Source organism: Somniosus microcephalus, chromosome 6, assembly GCF_052327205.1.
Source record: "Somniosus microcephalus isolate GS21.2 chromosome 6, FLI_Smic_1.0, whole genome shotgun sequence".
NCBI lineage: Eukaryota > Metazoa > Chordata > Chondrichthyes > Squaliformes > Somniosidae > Somniosus > Somniosus microcephalus.
In genome coordinates this window covers 94,442,821-94,456,324 of record NC_140992.1, presented here as the reverse complement: position 1 = coordinate 94,456,324, position 13,504 = coordinate 94,442,821, and the positions used below count along the sequence as shown (strand labels likewise).

Sequence of the window (13,504 nt, the reverse complement as noted above, 5' to 3'; positions counted from 1 at the left end):
CTGCCGAGCATAACTACGCCCAGATTGACAGAGAGGCCCTCAGCCTAGTGTGGGGGGTGAAGAAGTTCAATCACTACCTGCACGGTCAAAAATTTACTCTACTAACCGATCATCAACCTCTTGTCTCCATTTTCAACCCTCAGAAGGGCGTACCGATAATGACAGCACAACGGCTGCAGAGGTGGTCTCTTTTCCTAGGGGCACACCAATATGACATCGAGTACAAAGGAACTAAACAGCATGGGAATGCTGATGGATTGTCACGCCTACCGTTGCCGACGGTGGAAGAAGAAGACCTTGCAGTGGATCCAATGGAGTTATTCCACTCGACCATAGTCGAATGTCTCCCTGTGATGAGTGTAAACATAGAAAAGGAAACACGGAATGACCCGACACTATCGCGGGTCTATGATTTAACGGTGAAGGGATGGCCAGCACATGGCGAACCACTGCTGCCAGCATTCTCGCCGAGAAGAGAACAGCTGTCAGTGTGCAGAGGAACCTTGATGTGTGGATCCAGAGTAGTAATTCCACCTAAGTTGACGGATAGAGTGCTCAATGAGCTTCATGAGGGTCATCTGGGTGGGGTAAAAATGAAGAACTTAGCCAGAGCGTTTGTGTGGTGGCCGGGAATCATAGAGAAATTGAAGAGATGACCAAGAGCTGTGCAGGATGCCAGAAGGTCCAAAACGCCCCACCACAAGCTCCGCTACACCCATGGGAGTGGCCCTCATCTCCATGGCAAAGGGTGCACATTGATTTTGCTGGTCCCTTCATGGACTCGATGTTTTTAATTGCGGTGGATGCACATTCAAAGTGGCCAGAGGCAATAAAAATGTCCTCAACCACCACGGAAAAAACTATCACAGTTTTACGAACCATATTCGCCAGGAATGGGCTGCCTGAACAGATTTGCTCTGACAATGGACCACAGTTTGTGTCTGAAGAGTTCCGGAGGTTCTTAAAGAACAATGATGTTAAGCATTACACATCTGCCCCATATCATCCAGCCACTAATGGATTGGCCGAGAGGTTTGTCCAAACATTCAAGAAAGCTATCAAGGCAATGTGTAATGAAGATATACCCCTACAACACAAGGTGGACAACTTCTTGTTTGCCTACCGGAATGCGACACATGCGGTTACCAACCAAACTCCAGCCATGATGTTCTTCAATCGAAGACTACGATGCCGCTTGGAATTGGTTAAGCCAAACGTCCGAAGAGATGTGGAGAACAGGCAGTTTCAGAATATGAATGAAAGGCCGACCAGGAGTTTTAAGATAGGTCAACCAGTTTTGGCCCGGGACTACCGCACTGAGAAATGGCAGCCAGGAACGATGTGTACACGGCAAGGACCTCTCATGTATACCGTGGACGTTGGAGAGAGCATTGTAAGACGCCATGCTGACCAGATTCTAGAGTCACTGGAAAACGTCAACTCCACACCACGATCTGATACACCTGGCAATGAAATCGACGTACCAATTGCAGCTACCGCAGAACCGGTGATATTGGAAGCAGATGAACCAAACAACGACATTGATCCCGACTCAACATTGCCAGAAGAACCTGATACCCCAAAGAGGCGTTATCCAGACAGAATCAGGAAGCCTCCTCAAAGACTGAACTTATAATTGCTTAAACTTAACCAATGTATCTAGCAACCGTAATTGTGATTGTAATTAGTTATCATTTAGTTGTTAAATGAATGTTATGTACTGTTTATCTAAAAGGGGAGGAATTGTTGTGTATGTACCTTTAAGAGAATAACTGGTCTCAGACTGCAGTACCGGCAGTGACCACCCCTGTATAAAAGACGCTAGTGAGCCTCTGTTGTTTTCAGTTCTCGATTGACTTCAATCAGTAAAGACTTGTTTTGTTCAACTCCTGCTGTCCGTGTCTCAATCATTCACGGACACAATAGCAGCAGTCAGTGCTTGCGTGGCATCAATCTGAGACTGCATGAGACTACTCTGAGACTGAATGCCAGCAACCACTGATTCCATTACAGCACTAAGCTGCTGCATTGCTTCGGCCTGTGCTGCAATAACTGCTACCACTTCACCCATGACATGTGGCATGAGGTCTGGGTCCCCACGGTTTCTCTGCGAGTCGACCATCCTTTGTAAACTACCAAGGATGGGCTCGATGGTGTGAGCAGAGCTGAGTGCAATGTTGGAGGCGGACTCCTCCAGGCTCCTTGCTGGTGCATCCATGCTCCTGGGCACCCTTGCCATTGCACCCATGAGCTCGGTGTACATGTTCATCGACGTCCTCATCTGAGTCCTGTGCAGCCGAACTCGTGCGCGCACTCACCCTCCGGGAGATGGCCCCTCGAGGTTTCCTTTCCCCGCGGTGTTGCTGCAGCCCGCTGGGTCCCAGAGCATCACCCACATCAGACCCATCTACTGGGCTCCCCTTCAGCAGCTGCGTCATCCCATTATCAGACCTAGCGTCTTCAGGAGACACAAGCAGTGAGGCTCTGGCTTGTTCCTCCTCCTCCTCTCCCGTGTCGCTGCCACTGGGAGGCTGAGGGACAGGCTGGTCAGCTGGTGGCTGATTATCTGAAAACATAAAGGCACAAGAGTGGGGTTAAGGTCAGGGAGGGGGGCAGGAAGGGAGCAAGGAATGAAGACAGTAAACTTAGATGGAAGTGGGAAAGGCTTGTGGTGTGAGGGGCAAGTGGTATGAGAGAAGAGGGAGAGGTGATGAACATACCGTTGTTGTCCCCAAGAGGGTCAACGTCTCCGACGGCCACAGCACCCACCACCTGGGCCCCAATGATGCGCACCGCTCGCTCCTCCAGGTCTGTAAGAGTGTGCAGGTCCGCCTCACCTCCTCCCGTTCATGGCTGCTCCCTCCTGTTGTGCGCAAACTTGGCCTCCAAGAAAAAGGAAAGCGTATGAGTGAGTGTGTAGCCATGTGTTTGGCAGAGGTGCCTACCATAGTTGAATAGCTATTAATGTATGCAAGGCGTGAGATGTGGATGTGACTTTTTAGTAGGTGGGCATAGTTGTTGGGTGAGTGTTGGGGATGTGGCGGTTTATACACTGTGCACAGAGTGAGGTTGAGATGGTGGGATGCAGAGGTTTTTGAAGGATGTCCTCACTCTGACTACCCGAATGAGGCCGTTGATTTTCTTCTGGCACTGGGTGAGAGTCCTGTGGATCACACGTCTAGCCGACACGTCCTGGGTGACCTCCATCCACATCCTTCTAAAGGCCTGTGGCAATGGCCTCCTGCCAGAGCACTGCCCGTCGGCGTTCCACGGGCGTGACCAGAGCCTCCAAAGCATGGTCGCTGAACTGGCGAGCTCTCTCTCTGGGCCTCTGATCATCCATGACTTCTTTGAGTGAAGGTTTGCAGCTCCTTGCAGGCCCAGTTCACAAGCAGCAATGATCAGAGTGAGGCTGTGCAGCATGATTAAACCTCCCCCCTGACGACTTTCTAATTGACAGCGCCGGAACTTGTTTAGCGTTCTGAAGGTAGCGCCCCGCTCTCTGACGTTAGCGCCCTAAGAGAAGTGTGCAGCGCTCCACTTCCTTCTTGGGGCACTAAAACACAATTTCGCGGTCGCCGCGCTAATTAGCGCTCGCCACTAAAGTTAGCGCCCCAAAATGGTCGATACTGAATTTTTCCCCCAAAGACTTGAGAGGAAAGCACCAGTCTGTCAATGAGGGTGCAAAGTAGATCAGGAGTGAAATAGCATAATTGTAGGCAAGAAGGGAAACAAAAGAGTAGAAAGGGACACAGTTCATTCTAAATTAAATGTTTAAACTGACGTTATATATGTAGACGTTCTTCTGGCTACAGCTGCACCCCTAGATGCAGTGTTTTCCACTTCCAGCCCCACTGAAATGGTCCAAAATCGGGCAGTAAAATGGAACGAAACCAAGGCCAGAATGTCTGGAGCATGGGCACATCATTTGCAGGAAATTACAGAAGATGATTATTCCAAAGTGTGCAGTTATTTCTTTATTACCGATATTGCGCCGTATTAAAGCACTTCCTAAATTATTAATAACATTTGGTTGGAGCCATTTAAGGAAGTTGTTTACAATCACGTAGCAAAGCGATTGCTCAATGCTGCAGTTCCATCAAAGTGCCTGAAACTAAGAGTGATACTGAATCCAGCTTGTTTACCATAGACTTCGAGAACTACCGAGGAGAGACAGCAGCTTGCAAAGTCCCTGAGACGGTGCAATGGGGGAAAGCTACAAAGTGATTGTGGTGTGGATGAAAGGGGAAAAAATTACTGTTGATGTTTCACAGTCAGAGACAGAATTCAATGAGATGAATATCCTGAAGTACTCCTCCTCCTCCTCCTGCTCCTCTTCCTGAGGTGGTGGTCCAACGTCAGGTGGCAGTGCCTGAATCCTGCGGAGAGCCAGGTTGTGTAGCATGCAGCAAACTACGACAAATTGGGAGACCCGTTGCAGCGAATACTGCAGAGATCCACCGGAACGATCAAGGCAGCGGAACCGCTGCTTGAGGACCCCAATAGTTTGCTCGATGATGTTTCTGCTCCTTTGATGGCTCTCGTTGTATGCCTCTTCAGCAGCGGTCCTGGGCGCGCGGAGCGGGGTCATGAGCCAGGTACACAAAGGATAGCCTTTGTCCCCGAGTAGCCATCCTCTTGGGGGAGGTTGTGCCTCGAACATGTCATGCACAGTACTCTGCCGCAGGATAAAGGCATCGTGGCAGCTGCCTGGAAAGCAGGCATTGACAGCCAGGATGCGCTGCTTGTGTTCACACACCAGCTGCACATTGAGAGAATGGTAGCCCTTCCGGTTGCGATACTGCTCCCCATGCTCCAGAGGTGCCCGCAAAGCCACATGCGTACAGTCAATGGCGCCCTGCACCAAGGGGAAGGCCGCGAGTCTAGCAAATCCCACTGCACGCTGATGCTGGCTCTCCAGGGCCATGGGGAAGGAGATGAATTGGCGTCTCCTTCTGAAAAGGGCATCGGCCACCTGGCGGATGCAGCGATGCACGCCGAACTGGGATATGTTCGCTATGTCCCCAACAGCGGATTGGAAGGAGCCGGTGGCATAGAAGTTCAATGCCACCATCACCTTCACTTCCACCGACAGAGACGTCCTGCACCTGAGCTTTGGACGCAGATCTCTGCGAAGCAGGTGGCAGATCTCTGCAACCACCTCCTTTCAGAATCTCAGCCTTCTTACACATCGCGCGCCACTCATGGTGAGGTAGGAGCGCTGCTGGCGGTATACCCTGACTGGGTAAGGCCTATGTTGCCGACGCCTGTTGCCCCCTCTGCCTCTAGCCAGGGCTGCCCCTCTGACCCCGCGTCTGCGAGCCCTACGCACATGGCGCTGAAACTCCGCGTTGGCACCCCATGCAGCCCCCATCAAATGCTGGCAAACAGTCAAATTTCCAACAGGGCACTTGCAGCGCTTTGGCCTGAGTCCAAAAATACCTGAGCTATTGCTGCACGAAACCAGTTAGCTCTCCTCCTTGTTGTGTGTCCAGAAATCCGTTGCACAAGAGAGTTTGCTGCAAAATGGCTGCCCTTTATACTGCAGGGTACGTGCCCTTTAATTTGCGCTCCCCGGGGCCCGCGTCGGCTGTGTTGCGTTCCATTTTACAAACGCTCTGGCCGCCAGCCGCACAATGGGGCGGTCCGACTGAAGTTTGGAATCGGGGCGCGCAAAGGGCGTTGCACGAGGATGTGACGTCATTTTCTGCGCGCGCAGCCGGCCGGGCGCTAAACTTTATGCCGGCGCTAAGGGTCCACTTAATTTGGGGCGAGGCGCAAACTGCGCTGCACCCGGGCGCTACACGCATAGCGCCCGAAATTCACTTCTCTTAAGGCGCTAACTGCTGGCGCAACCAACTGAATTTCTAGGCCTAAGTCTGTGGTTTATAGTTTTTAAGGTTGCGGTGGTGTACCAAGGCCTTTCTGGTGCAGAGTGACTGTTGGTAAACCATTTAACTGGTGTAACTAGAGGGATTGATTTAATTTAAATCCAATTAATTAAAGGGGATACTAGCATCTAAAATCGGGCAGAGGGTGTCCATAACTAACAATAAAAAATTTAATTAATTACATAGAATGGAGCAGGTGATGTGTTAATGTTGCGAGATGTGGGAGCCGGTGAACCCCATTGAGGCTCACGGTGATTACGTCTGTGACAAGTGTCTGCTGCTACAGGAACTCCAGCTCCGTGTTGATGAGCTGGAGTCTGAGCTTCAGACACTGCAACACATCAGGGAGGGGGAGATGTACCTGGACTCTGTGTATCAGGAGGTGGTCACACCTATGAAGTTAAGTAATTCAGATGTAGCCCATGGTCAGGGACAGGACGGTGTGACTACGAATGAGGCAGGTACAGGGATCCAGGAGGTAGAGCTGGAGGAGCCGCAGCCCTTGCTCTTGACCAACAGGTTCGAGGTCCTTACTCCCTGTGGGGACAGGAGCAGGGACTGCAGGGAGGATGAGCAACCTGGCCACAGCACCGTGGAATGGGGGGCCATTCAAGAGGGGGTACTAAATAGAAATGTTGTAGTGGTAGGGGATTGTATTATTAGGGGGATAGATAGAGTTCTCTGCAGCCGAGAGCGAGAGTCCCGAAGGCTGTGTTGCCTACCCGGTGCCAGGGTTAAGGACATCTCCTCTGGGCTGGAAAGAAACTTGCAGTGGGAGGGGGTGGATCCAGTTGTCGTGGTCCATGTTGGTACAAACGACGTAAATAGGACTAGGAAGCCGGTTCTGTTAAAGGAGTATGAGCAGCTAGGGGTCAAATTAAAAAACAGAACCTCAAGGGTAATAATCTCTGGATTATTACCTGAGCCACGAGCGAATTTGGCTAGGACAAATAAAATTAGAGAGTTAAATGCGTGGCTCAAAGACTGGTGTGGGAGAAATGGGTTTTGCTTCCTGGGACACTTAGGTAGCAGTGGGGAAATTAAAAACCAGAGCGTGTCAGGAAGGGGCAGAAGGTATGGAGTAAAAGTTAAAGTAATAAAAAGGGCAAAAGCAGGAACTAAGTGTCACAAAACATATTTGAAAGTTCTCTATCTGAATGCACGTAGCATTCGTAACAAAATAGACGAGTTAATGGCACAAATAACTACATATGGGCATGATCTTGTGGCCATTACAGAAACATGACTGCAGGGTGACAATGTCTGGGAATTAAACATACCAGGTTATTTAACGATCAGGAAGGACAGGCAGGAAGGAAGGAGAGGTGGGGTGGCTATGTTAATAAAGGAAGGAATCACTGTAATACAGAGAAATGATATTCGGTCAAAAGATCAGGATAATGAAACAGTTTGGGTGGAGGTAAGGAATAATAAGGGGAAAAAAACACTAGTGGGCGTAGTCTATAGGCCTCCGAACAGTTGCAACTCTGTTGGATGGAGTATCAATCAGGAAATAGTTGAGGCTTGTAATAAGGGAACATCTATAATTATGGGGGATTTTAACTATCATATTAATTGGACAAATCTATTTGGGCAGGGCTGCCTTGAGGATGAGTTCATTGAGTGTATTAGGGATGGGTTTCTTGAGCAGTATGTAACTGAACCGAACAGGGGGCAAGCAACCTTAGATCTGGTCCTGTGTAACGAGACAGGATTAATTAAAAATGTCCTAGTAAAGCATCCCCTTGGAATGAGTGACCATAACATGGTTGAATTCCATATTCAATTAGAGGGTGAGAAGGTTGGATCTCAAACATGCGTGCTAAGCTTGAATAAAGGAGACTATGAAGGTATGAGAGCGGAATTGAGTAGAGTGGATTGGGAAAATAGATTAAAGGGTAAGACGATACATGATCAGTGGTGTACATTTAAGGAGTTATTTTACAACTTCCAAAAAATATATATTCCACTGAGAAGGGTGTAAAAGAAAACACAGCCATCTGTGGCTAAGTAAAGAAATTAAGGATAGTATTCGACTAAAAACAAGGGCATATAAGGTAGCCAAATCTAGTGGGTGGATAGAGGATTGGGAAAACTTTAAAAGACAGCAAAAAATAACAAAAAGATTGATTAAGAAAGGGAAGATAGATTATGAAAGTAAATTAGCAAAAAATATAAAAACAGATAGTAAGAGTTTTTATAGTTATATAAAAAGAAAAAGGGTGGCTAAAGTAAATGTTGGTCCCTTAGAGGATGAGACCGGGAAATTAATGGTGGGAAATATGGAGATGGCAAAAACACTGAATGAATATTTTGTATCAGTCTTTACAGTAGAAGACACTAAGAATATCCCAACACTGGACAAACAGGGGGCTATGGGGGGGAGGAGCTAAACACGATCAAAATCACTAAGGAAGTGGTGCTCGATAAAATAATGGGACTCAAGGCGGATAAATCACCTGGACCTGATGGCTTACATCCTAGGGTCTTGAGGGAAGTGGCGGTAGGGATTGCGGATGCATTGGTAATAATTTTCCAAAACTCCCTGGACTCAGCAAAGGTCCCGGCAGACTGGAAAACTGCTAATGTAACGCCCTTATTTAAAAAGGGCAGTAGACAGAAGGCTGGAAACTATAGACTGGTTAGCCTAACATCTATGGTAGGTAAAATATTGGAGTCCATTATTAAGGAGACAGTAACAGGACATTTGGATAATCATAATTTAATAGGACAAAGTCAGCATAGTTTTATGAAGGGGAAGTCATGTTTGACAAATTTGTTGGAGTTCTTTGAGGAAGTAACATATAAGGTGGATAAAGGGGAACCAGTGGACGTAGTGTATTTAGACTTCCAAAAGGCATTTGACAAGGTGCCACACAAAAGATTATTGCTTAAGATAAAAAATCACGGGATTGGGGGTAATATTCTGGCATGGATAGAGGATTGGCTATCTAACAGAAGGCAGAGAGTTGGGATAAATGGTTCATTCTCAGACTGGCAATCAGTAACTAGTGGTGTTCCACAGGGGTCAGTGCTGGGTCCCCAACTCTTTACAATCTATATTAACGATTTGGAGGAGGGGACCGAGTGTAGCATATCAAAGTTTGCAGATGATACTAAGATGGGAGGGAAAGTAGTGAGTGAGGAGGACATAAAAAACCTGCAAGGGGACATAGACAGGCTAAGTAAGTGGGCAGAGATTTGGCAGATGGAATACAATACTGGAAAGTGTGAGGTTATGCACTTTGGCAGGAAAAATCGTAGAGCAAGTTATTATCTTAATGGCAAGAAACTGGAAAGTACTGAAGTACAAAGGGACCTGGGGGTCCTGGTGCACGAAACTCAAAAGGTTAGTATGCAGGTGCAGCAAGTGATTAAGAAGGCCAATGGGATGTTGGCTTTCATTGCTAGGGGGATAGAATATAAAAATAGGGAGGTATTGCTTCAGTTGTACAAGGTATTGGTGAGACCGCACCTGGAATACTGCATACAGTTTTGGTGTCCATACTTAAGAAAGGACACACTTGCTCTCGAGTCAGTACAAAGAAGGTTCACTCGGTTAATCCCGGGGATGAGGGGATGGACATATGAGGAGAGGTTGAGTAGATTGGGACTCTACTCATTGGAGTTCAGAAGAATGAGAGGCGATCTTATTGAAACATATAAGATTGTAAAGGGGTTGGATCGGGTGGATGCGGGGAGGATGTTCCCGATGATGGGTGAAACTAGAACTAGGGGGCATAGTCTTAGAATAAGGGGCTGCTCTTTCAAAACTGAGATGAGGAGGAACTACTTCACTCAGAGGGCGGTAGGTCCATGGAATATGCTGCCCCAAAAAGCTGTAGAAGCTTCATCATTACATAAATTTAAAACAGAAATAGACAGTTTCCTAGAAGTAAAGGGAATAAAGGATTATGGGGAGCGGGCAGGAATTTGGACATGGGTCTAGGTTCGGATTGGTCATGGCCCTGTGGGTAGCGGAGCGGGCCCAGGGGCCATGTAGTCTGATCCTGCTCCTATTTCGTGTGTCTAATTCTGTAAGATTCAGGAGATGGTTCTGTGATAGTAGATTGGCGGTTAGGTTCAGATCAGCCATGATCTTATTGAATGGCGGAGCAGGCTCGAGGGGCCGATTGGCCTACTCCTGCTCCTATTTCTTATGTTCTTATGTTCTTATGTTAACGTCTCCGACGACCACAGCACCCACCACCTGGGCCCCAATGATGTGCACCGCTCGCTCCTCCAGGTCTGTAAGGGTGTGCAGGTCCACCTCACCTCCTCCCGTTCATGGCTGCTCCCTCCTGTTGTGCGCAAACTTGGCCTCCAAGAAAAAGGAAAGCGTATGAGTGAGTGTGCAGCCATGTGTTTGGCAGAGGTGCCTACCATAGTTGAATAGCTATTAATGTATGCAAGGCGTGAGATGTGGATGTGACTTTTAGTAGGTGGGCATAGTTGTTGGGTGAGTGTTGGGGATGTGGCGGTTTATACACTGTGTGTACAGAGTGAGGTTGAGATGGTGGGATGTAGAGGTTTTTGAAGGATGTCCTCACCCTGACTACCCGAGTGAGGCCGTTGATTTTCTTCTGGCACTGGGTGAGAGTCCTGTGGATCACACTTCTGGCCGACACGTCCTGGGCGACCTCCATCCACATCCTTCTAAAGGCCTGTGGCAAAGACCTCCTGCCAGAGCACTGCCCGTCGGCGTTCCACGGGTGTGACCAGAGCCTCCAAAGCATGGTCGCTGAACTGGCTCTCTCTCCCTCTGGGCCTCTGATCATCCATGACTTCTTTGAGTGAAGGTTTGCAGCTCCTTGCAGGCCCAGTTCACAAGCAGCAATGATCAGAGTGAGGCTGTGCAGCATGATTAAACCTCCCCCCTGACGATTTTCTAATTGACAGCGCCGGAACTTGTTTAGCGCTCTGAAGGTAGCGCCCCGCACTCCGACGTTAGTGCCCTAAGAGAAGTGTGCAGCGCTCCACTTCCTTCTTGGGGCACTAAAACTCAATTTCGCGGTCGCCGCACTAATTAGTGCTGGCCGCTAAAGTTAGCGCCCCAAAATGGTCGATACTGAATTTTTCCCCCAAAGACTTGAGAGGAAAGCACCAGCCTGTCAATGAGGGTGCAAAGTAGATCAGGAGTGAAATAGCATAATTGTAGGCAAGAAGGGAAACAAAAGAGTAGAAAGGGACACAGTTCATTCTCAATTAAATGTTTAAATTGACGTTATATATGAAGACTTTCTTTTGGCTACAGCTGCACCCCTAGATGCAGTGTTTTCCACTTCCAGCCCCACTGAAATGGTCCAAAATCGGGCAGTAAAATGGACAAAAACCAAGGCCAGAATGTCTGGAGCACGGCCACATCATTTGCAGGAAATTACAGAAGATGATTATTCCAAAGTGCGCAGTTATTTCTTTATTACCGATATTGCGCCGTATTAAAGCACTTCCTAAATTATTAATAACATTTGGTTGGAGCCATTTAAGGAAGTTGTTTACAATCACGTGGCAAATAGATTGCTCAATGCTGCAGTTCCATCAAAGTGCCTGAAACTAAGAGTGATACTGAAACCAGCTTGTTTACCATAGACTTCGAGAACTACCGAGGAGAGACAGCAGCTTGCAAAGTCGCTGAGACGGTGCAATGGGGGAAAGCTACAAAGTGATTGTGGTGTGGATGAAAGGGGAAAAAATTACTGTTGATGTTTCACAGTCAGAGACAGAATTCAATGAGATGAATATCCTGAAGTTCAAGGAGAAATTGACTGAGAAGATTGTAGGATTTTCAGGTACGTGGGTAACAAGTGCCATATGACTAAGGAATGGCCTTCTGAAATTAATCTGATGAAAATCGGGTGGGCAATCCGCTCCGGCAGGTGATGGAAGTTGAAAATTGCCCCCCAGATGTTCTGTACACCTAATGGGAGAGTGGCTGTGTGTATCACAGCAGAACTGCATTATGCTGATATTGAAATCAATAGGGTTTAACCCTAACTTTGGAATTCAGCTTTCTGGAGGTGATGCTGGGTCTAAATGTATTTAATCCTAAAATCAGAAGAGTTATTAATGATGGTATTTAGGATGCGTTTGCGGTTCTGTTTAGGCTTGTTTTTTTCTCAGTTTCTCTCTCTTTTTTCTGTTTTAGCCAGCGCAGAGGATCTGCGCCTACTTTTTGCCAACAAGCTACTGGAAGATGAAAAGAAATTCTCTGATTACCAGCTCAGGGATAAATCCACAATAATACATCTGCCTGGAGGAGGGGAACCTGTACCTGAACCTAAACCTAAACCTAAACCCCAATGTGCATTGTTCTAAATTTTACGGATAAAAGCAAACATTAAAGTAAATTTTGCATAATATGTTCCTGGGCAATAACTTTATTTTCCTACATCATTACTAATAAGTATTATAATTAAAAGATCATACAGTGACGTGGGACACTTACAGGGTTGCTTTACAATAGGACCATGTGGAATTATAATTAATGTCCTCAATAACTTGGTTGTGCAGGAGCAGGTGAAATGAATGGATATTGAGGTGGATAATTATGACTGTAATCATTAAAACACCTCGGTCTGGAGTTTCCGCTCGATTGCGGTGGTTTTTTCGGCTCAATTCCCCCAATATCAGCGCAAAAGTTTGCGGAATGTTAAGCGGAAATTGCATTAAGCGCAAATCGTATTTCCGCGATCTTTTGCGCTAGTTTTAAAAACATCGCGCTAGAAGCAGGCCCCGCCCACAAAACTGGCCACGCCCCCCCGGGGTGAATTAATCACCATTGGGAGTTTCCGCTAATTGCGCTCATTTGCAGGCCTTCGAGGAGGCTCCAAAAATTAAGCTGGAACTTTTGGGTGCAAGGGCACTAATAGGTACATTTTGAAAGGTTTTGAATAATTTTTTTTTAACTTTATTAAGGAACCGACTACAGTACCCCAATCTAACTAGAAAATAGTTGAGTAGATTTATTTACAAGTCATTTTCAGTCATTTAAAACCGGATTACTCACATGTGGTGGATTGACACTGTGATTTAAAATGCTTATTTTTACGATAAACCCCATTTTTAGCTGTATTAATCAAACTTTACCAAGTTACCACTTAAATATATCAAGGACTGGTTTTTAAAGCAAAATTCAAAAAAAAAGTTAAGTTTTAAAATGCTGCCCGATTGTGCTGATTCATGGCAGATCTTGTGTTTGGCGTTATGCAAATCCGTTTGAGTGGAAACTCAGGGTGCAAAAACAGTTGTTAAAACGGGTGCAATTTGCGATGCAATCATGGATTGCGCCCAAAGCATCAGCTTTACCCCAACAGGGATCTGTCAGGAAGTTCCTTCAGTTTCCACTCAGGCAGTAGCACAACATTGCTCTACGTTCCAGAGGCTGAATGTCAAATCTCCGATACCTCCTCCGACCTCCCCCTGGACTATGGCTCTACCACCGAACATCAAGCCATCTTTTCCCAGACCATCACTGACCTTATCTCCTCTGAAGATTTTCCCCCCTCGGTCTCCAACCTCATTGTCCCGAACACCACACAGCTCACTTCTACCTCCTTCTGAAGATCCACAAGCAGGACTGCCGTGGCAGACCCATCATTTCAGCCTGTTCTTGC

At 47.2% G+C, this 13,504-nt stretch overlaps 1 protein-coding gene across 1 annotated transcript; it reads left to right on the top strand.

Moving 5' to 3' along the window:
• Nucleotides 1-11,462: 11,462 nt before the first annotated feature.
• LOC147115906 (uncharacterized) lies at nt 11,463-12,250 on the top strand. Its single transcript, XM_085989465.1, has 2 exons — nt 11,463-11,680; nt 12,037-12,250. The coding sequence occupies exons 1-2, from the start codon at nt 11,536-11,538 to the stop codon at nt 12,204-12,206; spliced, it is 315 nt and encodes a 104-aa protein (XP_085845591.1). The 5' UTR covers nt 11,463-11,535; the 3' UTR covers nt 12,207-12,250.
• The last annotated feature ends 1,254 nt before the right edge of the window (nt 12,251-13,504 follow it).